This window comes from Penaeus vannamei, chromosome 8 (genome assembly GCF_042767895.1).
Source record: "Penaeus vannamei isolate JL-2024 chromosome 8, ASM4276789v1, whole genome shotgun sequence".
NCBI classification, from domain to species: Eukaryota; Metazoa; Arthropoda; class Malacostraca; order Decapoda; family Penaeidae; genus Penaeus; species Penaeus vannamei.
In genome coordinates this window covers 12,198,967-12,213,099 of record NC_091556.1, presented here as the reverse complement: position 1 = coordinate 12,213,099, position 14,133 = coordinate 12,198,967, and the positions used below count along the sequence as shown (strand labels likewise).

Below are 14,133 nucleotides of genomic sequence, written 5' to 3'. Positions count from 1 at the left end.
GCATGTGTGTGTCCGCGCGTTAGTCGGTCTATCTTCCAGCGATCGCAGATTAATCAGCTCCCTAAACGCAGACCTTAATCTATTTCCACACTCACATCTACTATCACTCACCTTCACTTGCTCACGAGGGTTAACACCACGTAAGATCACGTAAGACTCTCACGGGAACGCCAGAATGCGCCCAAGATGCCGCTCAGGACGCAACACTCATCACTCACGCATGGTGCAACAGTAAACACCACAAGCCAAAAAATGAAATTCAAAGTAGTAGAAATATCCACATTCGGCAAATGGCAAACGTCAATCAGTTAACATTATCTCACGCCACTCTGGTATCAGCACTTTCTTCAGACAATTGATTCTGTTCAGTTCGGTACGATAAAAGGTTCAATTACATTTTCACTTAGGTTCCTTGCGTGAACGAACGTGACCTTTCATGTATTTTGTAATTTAGCGCCATAGTTACAGTGCGTGCGTGTAATGGCTTACTTCCCAACACCCCGGCTCCCCCCCCTCCCCCCCACAGCACGCGTGTAGAAGTCGTGGACTGTTTCCTCTCCATGGGACGCATGGGCGAGCCCGCGTTCCGAGCATTTATTCCACATGTAAAATCAGTTACACGCATATGCACGCACGTAGGAGTGCATACGCCTATCCATATCCACCAGACGCGCGCGCGCGCACTCACACACACACGCAGATACACACAAAGCCAGGTGTGCGAAAAAGCAGCTGCAACACCTGCATCCTCGCGAAGAGGGAACCCGATCCGGCACCGGGAGTGATGCATTCACCCTCGGGACACTCTATCCTTCCCACCTGAGTCCTGCAACCCTCAGCCAACACGTACAAGCACGTACATACATACAAACAGAATAACCGACACTCAAAACACATACATACAGACAAACACACACACACACATGCTGAGGCTTAGTGTGACGTCTCGCCTACGCTGGCGGCGCAATCTTTGGGGGAATCTCCTCGTCCATTCAGCGTGTACACGGCTGTCCGGTTGCCCGAGCCACCTGTCACTCTCCTCTGCCCTCTCCCATCTGAAGTGCCACCTCCGTTAGCCCTAAATGCTGGGCCGGGGATGCGGTCATACTCTCGCATCATAATCTCTGCCTCATATACACAGACACATATAGATTTACTTGGTCGTTTTCACCTCTCTCTCTCTCTCTCTCAAACACACACACACACACACACACACACACACACACACACACACACACACACACACACACACACACACACACACACACACACACACACACACACACACACACACACACACACAGCGTCCGACCGTCCTGCGGTGACGCGAGATCCCCTTATTTGCCCGGGCTATTCCCCCTCCCACCCTTCCCCGCCCCGCCCCCTCTCGGCCCGAGAGCTTTACCTGTGCCAGAGTTTAACACGTGATCAACGTACAAGGACACGTAGGAGAAAATGCTTATAAGAAGTGTATGCTCTCGGTGCATATCTTTTCTTTTCCTCTTCTCCTCTTTCACCTTCTCTCTCTCTTTCCCTCTCGAGCAACTGCCTCGCGAAGGGCTGCGAAAGGGCGTGGTTAGGTGCGGGGTTAATTTACGGGTTCTTTAAATACCCCGCCCGTACGGTCGTCGGCGGCGGGGCGGATCGCGAGAGTACGCGCTAATATTATGATCACGTCGGCGCCAGGATCTTACTTCTCGGAGACGTCGCGACAGCAATTTCGCACTCGTCCTCCCCTCCCCTCAGCAAGATCGATGAATCACACGCCATCAAAGAACTTCAAAAGTAAATTCAGTGCAATTTACCGGTTCACTCTCACACAGCCTTAGATCAAGCAGTCTAATATTTCCTTTTCTTTGCCCGGGGACTGACAGCAGGGTGCCCCCGTGTGCACACACAACCACCTCGCCATGGGGCACCCTTGGTAACAACCCACACCATATCTCAAGTTTGGGGATGTTGTAGGAGGCAACAGGACCCTAAATCAGCTGATATGTCTGGCTGAATGAAGAAAAGGAAACGGGGCCTTTATCAGCGTGGGTTTTCTAGGCAGACGCCTCTGCCCGCATATCTTGACCACACATGAACGCTTTCGGCGCCACACAAAACAAAACAGCTCTGGTGGGCTTCTGGCTTTCTTATGGCCCCACGGTCCATGTGTGACGAAGGTGAACGTGTGGGCTCGCTGATCTGTGTGTATATATATATATGTGTGTGTGTGTGTGTGTGTGTGTGTGTGTGTGTGTGTGTGTGTGTGTGTGTGTGTGTGTGTGTGTGTGTGTGTGTGTGTGTGTGTGTGTGTGTGTGTGTGTGTGGCAAAAAACATATCTAGAGAGGATACGACTGAGAAAAAGGAAGCGAGAGTATGGATGAGAGGAAAGGGGGAAAGAGGAGAGGTTAGGGTAATTTAGGAAGGGAGGAAGAGGAAAGAAGAGAAAGAAGAGAAAGAGAAAGAGAAAGAGAGATGGAGAGAGATTGAAAAGAGAGACAGATAGAATATCTGTACAGCGACCGAATCCACAAAGTTAACCGAATGCGAACGAGTGAGAAGTCAGCGCCCTGGGAAAAGTCCGAGTGGAGCCGGATTCAGGGCACCTGATGACCTGAGCACAACTTAATATTGATACCCCCTCCCCCGCTATTCTAATGGTGCCCCCAAGGCATATCTCACACGCAGGATGACGTCGTGGGACACATCGAACCTCAAGCTGGTTTACAGAGTGTGGTAAAACAAAGCACAATATAACAAATACCGCTCTCATAACATGCCCTTCTTTTAGAAACCTGGAATGTCTTAAAATTGGAGGCCACATCTATTTCCCCAGTACAAATTGGTGTCCCCATCCCTTGATGCCCCATGCTTGTGCTCATATCAATCCAATGCTCATGACCGATCCAAGGGTGGGTACTGGTTATGTGAAAGTTGAAACACAAGGAGAAAAGTGAGAGGGAAAAGAAGCAGAAGAAAACGTCAGTACATGAACTGGTTAACCTGCAAGACTGGACCTGCAGGAGTTGCGTCAGAGAATTATTAATAAATATTATTTGCCTAGTATTCTTCCCACTTCTCCATCAATTCTCTCTCGGGTGCAGGGTTCCTGCCCTCTCCAATCCTACAATAAACAGGAGAAAAAGAGAACCGAGCCGACGCGGGGGAGGAGGACAGGGGGAGAGGGAGGGAGAGGGTTGCGGTGACGTCCTACCACGGGATGAGTCAAGGATCCCGCCCGCCTGATGCTGGGGAAGATGCGACGGCCGGGCAGGGGGCGGCAGGGCAGGTGGGCAAGCCAGTCCCTTCAGGACACGACCAAAAAAACACTACAGAAATACGAGGAAACAGACTACAGTTGCGTCAGTGCTGGCGGGAGATCAAAAGCAGGTAGCGACAGCGAGGGGAAGGTCGTCCAGGTGTCAGCGAGAACAAAACTACAAGAGCCGGGGCTTGAGGCAACAAGGGAAGCTTGGCGGGAGACAAGCGGGCGTGGAGGAGCCAAATAAATAACGATCAGTATCTGCCTGGACAGGACGCCCCCTTGACCCCTCCCCCATTCCCCTTCCCCTCCCTCCTCCTCCACCTGAAGCCAATCAGGGCCGCCAACACCTCAACTGCCCACTTCCCTTCCTAGTTAGCGTCTTTAAAAAACACGGACCGACATCAACAAACGGAGACGAACGAAACGAAGGCCAGTCGATTAAAAACGCGCAACTCGCCCGATCCCCAGCAACTCGCCAGGCCCACTGTGGGTGCCAAGGATGAAGGAGACGAGGCGTGGGCAGGGCAGGTCCCCCAATAAGGCCTGGCCAGCCTGCTCCTTCTAACCCAGGGCTGCCAACTCCCCGCCAGCGACCAGGGCGAACTGAAGCCAGTCTCAATTCATTCGGGGATGTTGATCCCTATCTGTCAGCTACCTAAACTATGAAAATTTGCTACCACAAGCCCTGGCGTCGATGTTCCAGAGATCTATATAGAACTGCATTCATTCTAAACATTCAGCCAGGAATCAGGAAATGATTTCTAAAATATGCCCTTTCTACTTCCTAATTCGCCTTGCCTACAAAAGTGCCCAGTAAGCACACTCAGACCTACACACGCATTGCCACGGCAAATAAAGTTTCGTCATCCAGCGTGCTTTAAGATTTACATATAAACGCTATTTCATTTTTACTTCGTTAGGTCTTCACACTAGTCTATCGTCTTATTTTTCCGTAAAGTAACTAAAGCCAAAGTTTGAGGATAACTATAAACCTGTAATAAAGTCACCATAAAAACTTAGAATGATGAGACAAGCGACTTCTCTACCTCCTCGTTATCTACTTTGTCTTTTATCTGTCCACAGCCAGCTTTTCAGTGCTCTCTCTCTCTCTCTCTCTCTCTCTCTCTATCTCTATCTCTATCTCTATCTCTATCTCTATCTCTATCTCTATCTCTCTCTCTCTCTCTCTCTCTCTCTCTCTCTCTCTCTCTCTTTCTCTATCTCTATCTCTATCTCTCTCTGTCTCTCTCTCTCTCTCTCTCTCTCTCTCTCCCTCCTTCATTCTTCTCCAATTCCCCCATCCCAACTCTCCTCCACTCCCGCTTCCTCGCCCGCTTGCGCTCTTCCTATTCCACTTCCTACTTCCCTCTCTCCGTCTCCTCCACTTCCTCCCTTCTTCTCTTCTATTTCCCCTCCTTCTTCCTCCACTCCCCCTTCCTGTGTCCTCTACACCACCCCCTTTCCTCCCTTTCCTCTCCCCCACTTCCCCCTCCTTTCTCCATCTCGTTCACATCGCCATTCTTCCTTCCATTTCCGTCCACTTCCCCCTCCTCTTCTCGCTTATCCCTTCCTTCCTTCCTCTCCTCTACTCTCCCCCTCCCTCCCTCTCTTTCCACCACTCCCTCTTCCCCCCTTCCTCCCTCCCTCCACTCCACCCTTCCTCTCTCCCTACAGATTACTTCCCCTATTCCTCCTTCCCATCCTTCCATTTCCCCCAATTTCTCCCTCCCTCCCTCCCCTCCACTTCCACCTCCAACCTCCCTCCCTCCCTCACTCCACCTACCCCTTCCTCGCAACCGTTATCAACCCCGTTCATTGACAGGCATTTTACGACTGTGCTCCTTCTTTTATGTAGTTCCGGCCGGGATCTCCGTAATAAGGAAATGTCCCCGAAGGCGTTCCTGACCGCCATAAACCCCGCGGCTCTAGATCCCCGTCGCAAGTGTACCCATAATCCCGAATCCCGAATCCCGAATCCTTTCCTGCCACGCGAGTCACGGAGCAGGAGTTCCTCTCTGAGCGGCTCCCTATTATCTCAAAAGGGAGGAAGAATGCGTCTCCTTCCTGTTGGCGTTCGCTTGTTCTGTGATCGATGTTATGTACGCCCGGCGAGTGCCTCCCGGCTGACCCAAGACCTTTCCCCATTCACACCGTGAGAGGGAAAAGCGGCCGAGGGAGTGGAGTGGGAAAGAAAGTAGGAGAGGCAGAGGGGGTGAGAGAGAGAGAGTGGGAGGGAGAGAGGGAGAGAATGCAAGGAGAGAGAGAGAGAGAGAGAGAGAGAGAGAGAGAGAGAGAGAGAGAGAGAGAGAGAGAGAGAGAGAGAGAGAGAGAGAGAGAGAGAGAGAGGGGGGGGGGGGAAAGGGGAGAGAGAGAGAGGGGGAGAGGGGAGAGAGAGAGGGGGGAGAGGAGAGAGAGAGAGTAGGGGGAGAGAGGAGAGAGATGGGGAGTGGAGGAGGAGGGGAGAGAGAGGAGGGGGGAGAGAGGGAAAGAGAGAGAGGGAAAGAGAGAGAGGGAAAGAGAGAGAGAGAGGAGAGAGAGAGAGAGAGAGAGAGAGAGAGAGAGAGAGAGAGAGAGAGAGAGACAGAGAGAGAGACAGAGAGAGAGAGAGAGAAAGGGAGAGAGAGAGAGAGAGAGAGAGAGAGAGAGAGAAAGAAAGAAAGGGAGAGAGTGAAAGAAAGAAAGGGAGAGAGAGAAAGATAGAAAGGGAGAGAGAGAAAGATAGAAAGGGAGATTGATAGATAAAGAGAGAGTGAGAGAGCAGGGAGATTGATAGATAAACAAAGAGAGAGTGAGCGAGCAGAGAGATTGATAGATAAACAAAGATAGAGCGTTTTGCGTGCAGTCTGTTTGCAAGACCTGCATCTCATCTCGGTCTCGTTTGGCCACTTCTTGGTAATGCAATATGATATTATGAAATGAATATTCGATTCTCGATTATCAGCTTTCACGGACACAATGCAGGCGCATGATTGGCGTGGGGGGCAAGGGGATAAGGAAAGCAGGAAGGGGAAGTGGGGGAGAGGGGGAGGGAAAGGCAGGAATAGGGTGTGAGGGGACAGGATGGAAGACTATAGAGAGGGAGGAAAGCTGTATGAGTGAGATTGAAAATGAGAGGGAAGGAAGGTGGGAAGAGGGGAGGGAAGGAGAGAAAGAGAGAGGAGAGAGGGACGGAGGAAGGGAGGAAGGGAGGGAGAGAGAGAGAGGAGAAAAGCTGGGCGAGTGAGACGGATGGAGGGAGGGAAGGAAAGAGAACGAGAGACCAAGAGTGAACGAACGGTAAAGAGGTAAAGGCACGATGTAGGTCTTGGGGGAGAGGAGGGAGAGAGAGAGGGAGAGAGGGAGGGAGAGAGGGAGGGAGAGAGGGAGAGAGAGAGAGGAGAGAGAGAGAGAGAGAGAGAGAGAGAGAGAGAGAGAGAGAGAGAGAGAGAGAGAGAGAGAGAGAGAGAGAGAGAGAGAGAGAGAGAGAGAGAGAGAGAGAGAGAGAGAGAGGATACGGAAAAAGCTTAACACAGCAGTAAACCAGAAGAAAACCGGACAGAAAGTAAACGCGAATGAGGGATGGAAGAAAGGGAAAAGTCCGAGACACCGCGTGGCCACAAATATTCGCGCGTGATCCCCAAGACGGTCCTTAAGTTACTAATCTTGTAGCGTGTCTTTGTTGCCATGGTAACGACCGCCCTGGCCTAGGCCTTCCTATCACTATAGTCTTTTACGTTTCCATCTACCTGTAGGCCTAAATCCGACGCCGCAATACCTGGGTTACAGTCATTGGCCTAAACTCTCCCTAAGTCCAACGATGAAACCAGAGGCACACACAAAATCTTCAATAAGGTCTCATAACACGGTCCTTATAACTATTGTCTTTTATTCTCTATTGAAAAACAAAATCGTAAGTTACGCGGATGGTCAACTTTTAATTTCATTCTACCATCAAATACGCGGCTAATCATCCTAATAAGCCAGCGTCTCGGCAAGCAACCTCGGTTGCTGGTACAGCAGACTCTATTCAGCAGTGACCTCCGCCACGCACAGGACAGCTCACAGCCAAGGAGGAAGAGAGGGAAGGAGGTACGGGCAGAAGGGGAAAGAGAAGGCGTGGAAGGAAAGAGATGAGAGGTGAGAGGGGAGGGAGCCGGGACGGGGGAGCAAGAGGTGGGAAGGGGAAGGAAGGGAGGGAGGGTGGAGGGTGAGAGCTGGAAGGAGGGACGCCAGAAAGGGGTGACAGCACATTAAAGCGGAAGTCATAACAATGCATGCAAATGAGTGACGCGGGTCCCAGGGGAATGTCCCGCTGCGTTACCGGGCCCATTTGACAGAAATCCGATGATCAGCAACCCACCAGCATCGGAGCGGCGCGAACCCGGCTCCCGATAAGCCTTCACCGGCCATAACCTCGCGACGAACGGAGGCACGGAAGGGGATGGAGGGGGGGGTGGGCGAACCGCATTACTAGCGGTGTCTCGGCTTCGTTTATAACGCTCGTAACGGAGCCTCTTTAGCACCTCGTCACGCCGGAAGTCAATAGCTTCATTTTTTATTCTTTTTAGATCTCTTTCCTCCCTCTTCTATGGCACTGACGCCGGGAGTGCAATATGCAATGTCTTATTGTCCTCTCATGTTGCCGAACTTCTTGCAAAGGGAAGGGGAGATGGAGAAGATAAGGTGATACAAAAGAAGAGCAAGAAAAGGAGAGTGAAACTTACATAATGAAAGGAGGAAGAAGAGAAAATGTTAAGCAAATATAAGGCCAGACAAAGAGACTACAGAATAAACGGACAGAAAGGAAAAAAACGGATAAGGGAAAAGGAACAGGAGGCAAAGGGCGACGGGCAAACGGGGAAATCCTAAAAGGGAAAGGTTAGAAAGCAGATACGGCACATTCACAATCTGAACCCAGGAAAGTCGACTCGTTTTTCTCTTCCCCGCATCCTGCTGGGAGCTAATGGAACGACCAAATTCTCTTGCTAGATTAACGCTTTATTTACCATTTCTCTAATAGCTACACCACTCTTTACAACAATGAAATGGCCAAGCGAGATCCCTACCGAAAAAAGATAGAGGCATTGTTTACATTCACAGGCTACTGTTGTGAACCCGCCCATCCGCATCCCTCATCGGCCACATAAATAACCCTTCATTCCCTGCTGGGTCATACCCCCCCCTCCTCCGACCTCCACCTACAGAGACGTATGTACGCAACAAATCCTTCGTTGTAGAGAAGACTCTTTATGGCCTCCTCAGTCGATCTAACGCCATATCAGATCATGGGAAATCGTCTTTCTCGATCAGCGTTTACTTAGCGAAAGGATAAACCCCGCTTCATCCGGGGTACTCCGCCTCCTCAAGATGGGGGCTCTTACCAACTTCCGCCTTCGGGAAGTAGCTGTCGGGAAATGGCGCGAGGTCAAGCGCGGGTGGAGGCAAAGGGTCAACGGTCCTCGAGAAAAAATGCAGGAGAGGAGTAGCGGGCAAGAGAGAAGGGACGGAAATAAACGAGAGGCGACGAAGGAATAGACGAGAATGAGAAAATGAAAGCGGTTCTTGGTGGTGGAGGAGGGGAGGTGCCTGAGGGCTGGCGATGCAGGTGTCGGCGGTGTTGCGGTCGCGGGTAAATGAGCCGAGAATCACGGCGGGGAAACTGTGCGAGGTGGGAAGGTCCAGGAGGCGATCGTCGAGGGCGAGTAAAGACCTTATACGTTCAAAAAGACGTCGAGAGGAGGTCGAGAGGTCAGGCACAGGATGCTGGCTGGCTGGTTGGTTAGCTCCCTTCCTCCCTTCATTTCTTCGCCCTCCTTCCCTCCTTCTGAAGCGTGACCCTTGCTAGAACACCTACCACCTGCCATGCGCTCCACTAGCGGCGCGGCGACCTAGCCCAACTGTAGAGCAGTTAACTAGCATTCAAAGAAGATAAAACCATGATTCCGAACGTTGTTTACAAGAGGAGCGAATGGAATGCCTTAAAAATGTTGTAGGCAATCACTACCATTACTTTCTCCGTATCATATTTGTATCTGACGCCATGGACGGGAAACAAGCAATACGAGTCACTGTTTGAAAGTATCCAATAGATAACGGCGGAGCCATTTTCCTCGTCGCAACTCATGTCATTAGCGCGACGAGAGAAACCTCATGTTCACACAACATCAATCTTCATCGAGAGGCCGACGCAGTCCTGATGGGTCGTGTCCCCCGAGCCCGCCCTTCCCCTGCCCTCTCCTGATTGGGTCTCTGCGACAGATAAAATGCTCCGTAGGCGGCGTTCCCGGTTTTGTTCACCGAGAACTTCTCTGTGAACACAAACATGCTGGCGCGCGAATACTAATGAACAAGACTAAGTCGGATCTCCTTTTCTTTTGAGCGGCCGTCCCTATGTATCGTTCCTCTTGTTATACCAATCAAATGGGGTATCCTCTTACTCCAATACCAACCCCTAGTCGACTATCCTCCTCATGTGCCTCCTACACGAAGCCTGCACCTCCCTTACACAGTCTTTCTACCCCACCCCCCTCCCCCACGTCACCTGCCCGACCCACACTCACAGCTTCCATCTCCTCCTCCTACACTAGGCCTCATTTTCATCCTTTGATGGCCTTTTCTTCAGCTTCATTTCCCCGGACTCCTCCTCCATATGTCTCCTTCCTCGTTTCCCTCCTCCGCCTTCCCCTCTCTTCATCTCGCTCCACCTCCCACTCACACTGCTTCTTTTCATCCCGCCGTCTCCCGCCGCTGCGACCGGAAGCTGGTGGCGAGGTCACGCAGATGCCCTTCGGGGAGGCGGAGTTGAAACCTGGACGGCTAAATTACACACACAAAGATGCCCGATTATGAGGTTATCAGGGGCGGCGCCGCGGTCGACTGCCGCCTCCGTGGTCGTGGGATTTTGGTCCTAAATGACACCGGGAATCGCGGCTCGGAGGGCAATTAAAGCTGTTCTCGAACGCGATTACCATGAACCTTTAACAAGCGATATCAAGGGCACCTATTAAGTAATCTATCCACTCTCATTTTCCAGGAGGAAAAACAGCGAAGCGATTCTTGCGACCTTTTTCTGTGCATTTTATAACAGTGCATCGCGGCGGGAGGCGGGGAGGGGACGGGGAGCATGACCTTTCCCTGTGACCCCTTGGCGCCGGAGGCTGACCTACGTGATCCAGTAAGGCGGCCTAAAATGCCACACCAAAACACCCGGCCGCTTTCTTTTCCTTCTGTCTTCATCTTTACAAGGAACTACGAGTGAAGTAAAACTGCCGTCTCCCGTAAGCAGCTATTTTCTCAACTATTCTCAAGTATTGATGCAAAGGCCCCCTATCATTGCGTTCCGTGCAACACCATTACTTGCTCAGGAATGTTGCTGTAATAGATGGCTTCCGGCAACGCAGGTCCTCCGGGCAAAAGTTAAGAAGTTGAGACGAAATTGATGCGCTGCGTTAGACCCCCCCCCCCTCCCTCCCCCTCGAATTAACCTGCCGACGCTCATCTTGCAAATTGATTTCCCTAAAACTTCCAACCTAAACGACAGGAAAAAATGATCTCCTCTAAACAAAGCCACCAAACTCAAAAATCCCACAGCCTAATGGAACATCACCTTCGCCAATAAAAAACAACAACTGAAACACATGGCTCCGACTGAAGGCTCCACCCAAGACTCCCCAAAACAGCCCACGAACCAAAGAAGTCCCTCTACGACAAGTAAACCGCAGCGATACACCCGTAACACCATCTGAATGGGATGATAAAAGCCCCCCTCCCCCACATCCCTTTTTTACCAGCCCGTAATAGTCTCCTCCCCCTTTCTTTTATCACTCATCTGTATCCACAATACTTTTCCTCGCCTCCCGTTTAACGATCCTCTCCGCAGATTTATTGGGTAAATAAAATGCACAAAACTGCCAGCGCTCCATAACAAAGCAACGTGCGGCGGCGACCTTCTCTTTCCCGGGTCACGTGATGAAGGTTTGGGTCGCACGTCGTTCAAGGTCACTAAAGGTCAATCTCTGAGTTCTGATGATGGTAATGAAAAGAAAAACACCGTTGTTGGGAGGCGGGGAGTAATTGTTCGCTGTTCAGTATAACTGTAAGAAGAAAGAAGGAGAAATAGAACAAAATGAGAAGAACAAGGAGATAAAGCGGTGGAAAAGGAGTAACACGAGTAGAAAATAGGAAATGAAGACTATTAAGAATGGGAGGAATAATGAAAAGGAAGGAGGCGATTAGTTCTGCGAGGAATAACGAAAAGGAATCACAAGGATAGCAAAATAGAAAGAAACGAGTGATAAAGGATAAATAAAACGAAACCATAACAAGGAAAACACTAAGAAAGAAAATTTAACGATGGAATAAAATTACGAAAACAATCGAAAACGTTAAAGGAGGAGGAGGAGGAGGATGAGAGTGCATACGGAGAACGAAGGAAAACAAAGAGAAAGAAAACAAGATCAAAAGGGGGTAATGAAAGAAGATACGGTAAGGGAGGAGACGGAGAAGACGGAGGAAAAGAGAAAATCAATAAGGGAGAGTATGTGAGGCTACCCCTTGCTACTCACCGCCGCTTCTACTGCAAATCTGGTATTCTCACACTGAACCACACTAATTAACGGAAATCCACTCGGGTTATTAACGTAATAAAGCGCTTAAGCATGTGCACTATAATTACTCACAATACAGAAAAAGTACATATCACCATATCATTCGCACATACACACACATAGCAACAAGAACCAGGATACTTGTGCGAGTTTCTTCGCCTTTCGAATGAAGGAAGAATTTTAGAAAGGAAGTAAAAACGTATTAGAATAATCACAAATCGCGGTCCACAAGGCTCCCAGGACAGGTCAAAAAGATTCTTCAAAAAGGGGAGGGGAAAGTTATAGCAGCGATTACTTTGCATAAGTTGTAAAAAAAAAAAAAAATAAACTATTCAACTGAGCTCGTGAATAACTTAAGGAGGCAACTCGGGGGAGGCATCGGCAGCTCGTGCGTGGGTGGAGGATGAGACTCCCGAGATCACCGTCGCGCCCTAACGATCACTGAGGTAAGTTATTCGTCATAATCACTCATCGATGAAAATGGTTGTAATGACTCTATGCATGCGTTCCCGGGACTTCTATTCGCCAATGCCATGGGGGAAAATTAGTAAGAGCATCATCTGGTGAGGACGTTTCGCGACACACACCACGTAAAAATGGCCAGCTGATGTTTACATACCTTGACGTAACTCCTCTCCGTGTCGATAAGCTCCAGGATGACCTTCTTGAGGCGCTCGCCGTCGCTGAGTTGGCGGGAGGGCGTCAACTGCGACTGGCTCTGAGTGGAGGCGATAGAACCCGTGGGGCTTGACCTCCGCTCGACAGGTGACCGACAGCATCCACTCAATTCAGAGTTCTGCTGGGGGGGAAACAAGGCATGTTTAGTTTCAAGGTGAAAGGAATACTCAGGCTGGAACGTAAATATAGAAACTACGTCTAAAGATCATCTAATCATCAAACTTTTGTTTACACGTTTTTTCTGGGTGGTCTAAAAGACCATGTGTAAAACAACGAAATGAAACTTAAGGTGAAACGCTACACCCACACACATGATTACCCGTAATTATTGACTAACATGTCATCTGCTCGTTTTAACGTGTACAACCGTAAATTATTTCGTATTGCAAAAGTTTTACAGGGGTCGGGTGATGTCACACATCCTGTGACCTAAACAGTGAAACACTGCTGGTTATCTGATGAAGAGTAATTATAAAGAGTAATTACGCCCTGTATAACAACCTCACAACACGCATCTTCACATTGCTTCAAACTCAGTGCATTTAAACACGCCTTTCGTCTTTGCCCAAAAACAAATATGAAAATACGCACGATCCTTGGCCATCAACACTTGGTTGGTATATCTAAATTACACGTTTTAATATCTTCCTTTTTGCTGGACAACGATGAAACACCTAGACCTCCAAAAGGCTTTTCCACCTTTCCAACACACTGCCACTGCTGGGAAACACAGCCACATGCTCGCGAAATCGCCACGAAAAATCGAAACTTACCATAGTTCCAAATGCCGTCAGACCCCACGCACAGAACACAGACTACTGCTCTCGGTCACAGCTAATACCATACTCCACTATATAATCCACGGTGCAAGAGAGGTAATCCTAGGGTAAAATTCAACGTCACACCACAGTCTCAGTAGTCGTAACTATATTGTTACATTGGAACATGACCAATAACACACGACGCTGTTTCCCCTGATGGTTTAACTGTCGTACCGCGCTCAGGACACCCTGCCTCGACGCGGAACAGGGGAGGTGTAGCATAAACACAGTCCACGACAATCGCACGATGAACAATGGTCATTTTGCATTTGTTTGGGTAAAAATGCACAGGACAATAGCGTGTCATTTCCTACACAGCAACGGCGTACTATTTCTCCTTCCATTTGGGATGCTGCGGACTCTCATCACGAGACCAATCTCAATCCAGCTCAGGTCCATAACGCTGCCGGGCGTAGGACTCCGATTACGTCAATCACATCTAGCAAAGGCGCTGTTTGTACGGGATACCTAGCCTCGTCGGTAAACATCGAACATGCCTTTCCGTTGTGAGCAGGTAATAGTGTCAATAATGTACGAAAACAAGACACATTTACGATGATGGGCAGCAGGAGAGAGCGACATAGGCCTAGTGTCTTCTCGCTCACCGACATCGGGTAATCAATAAAGTACAGCGGGGACACAAAGATTCAATATTAGATTAGACGACGTTGACAGTCTCTTATCTATCACTAATCATCAAAGGAATTGACTTAAGTGGGAAAAGATAATTTCAAGTTCCCTTAAAATGTTCATTGGCCGTATGTCACCTAATGACAAATGGCGCGGGGCATATAA

At 49.6% G+C, this 14,133-nt stretch overlaps 1 protein-coding gene across 2 annotated transcripts in view; it reads right to left on the bottom strand.

The window, feature by feature from the left end:
• sif (still life) overlaps positions 1-14,133 on the bottom strand; it is a gene marked incomplete at its 3' end in the record, with an annotated part of 557,800 nt that overhangs the window by 18,247 nt on the left and 525,420 nt on the right. For both annotated transcript variants that reach the window (XM_070124351.1, XM_070124352.1), the window contains 1 exon segment: positions 12,459-12,638. In XM_070124351.1, the coding sequence (XP_069980452.1) occupies positions 12,459-12,638 (180 nt within the window).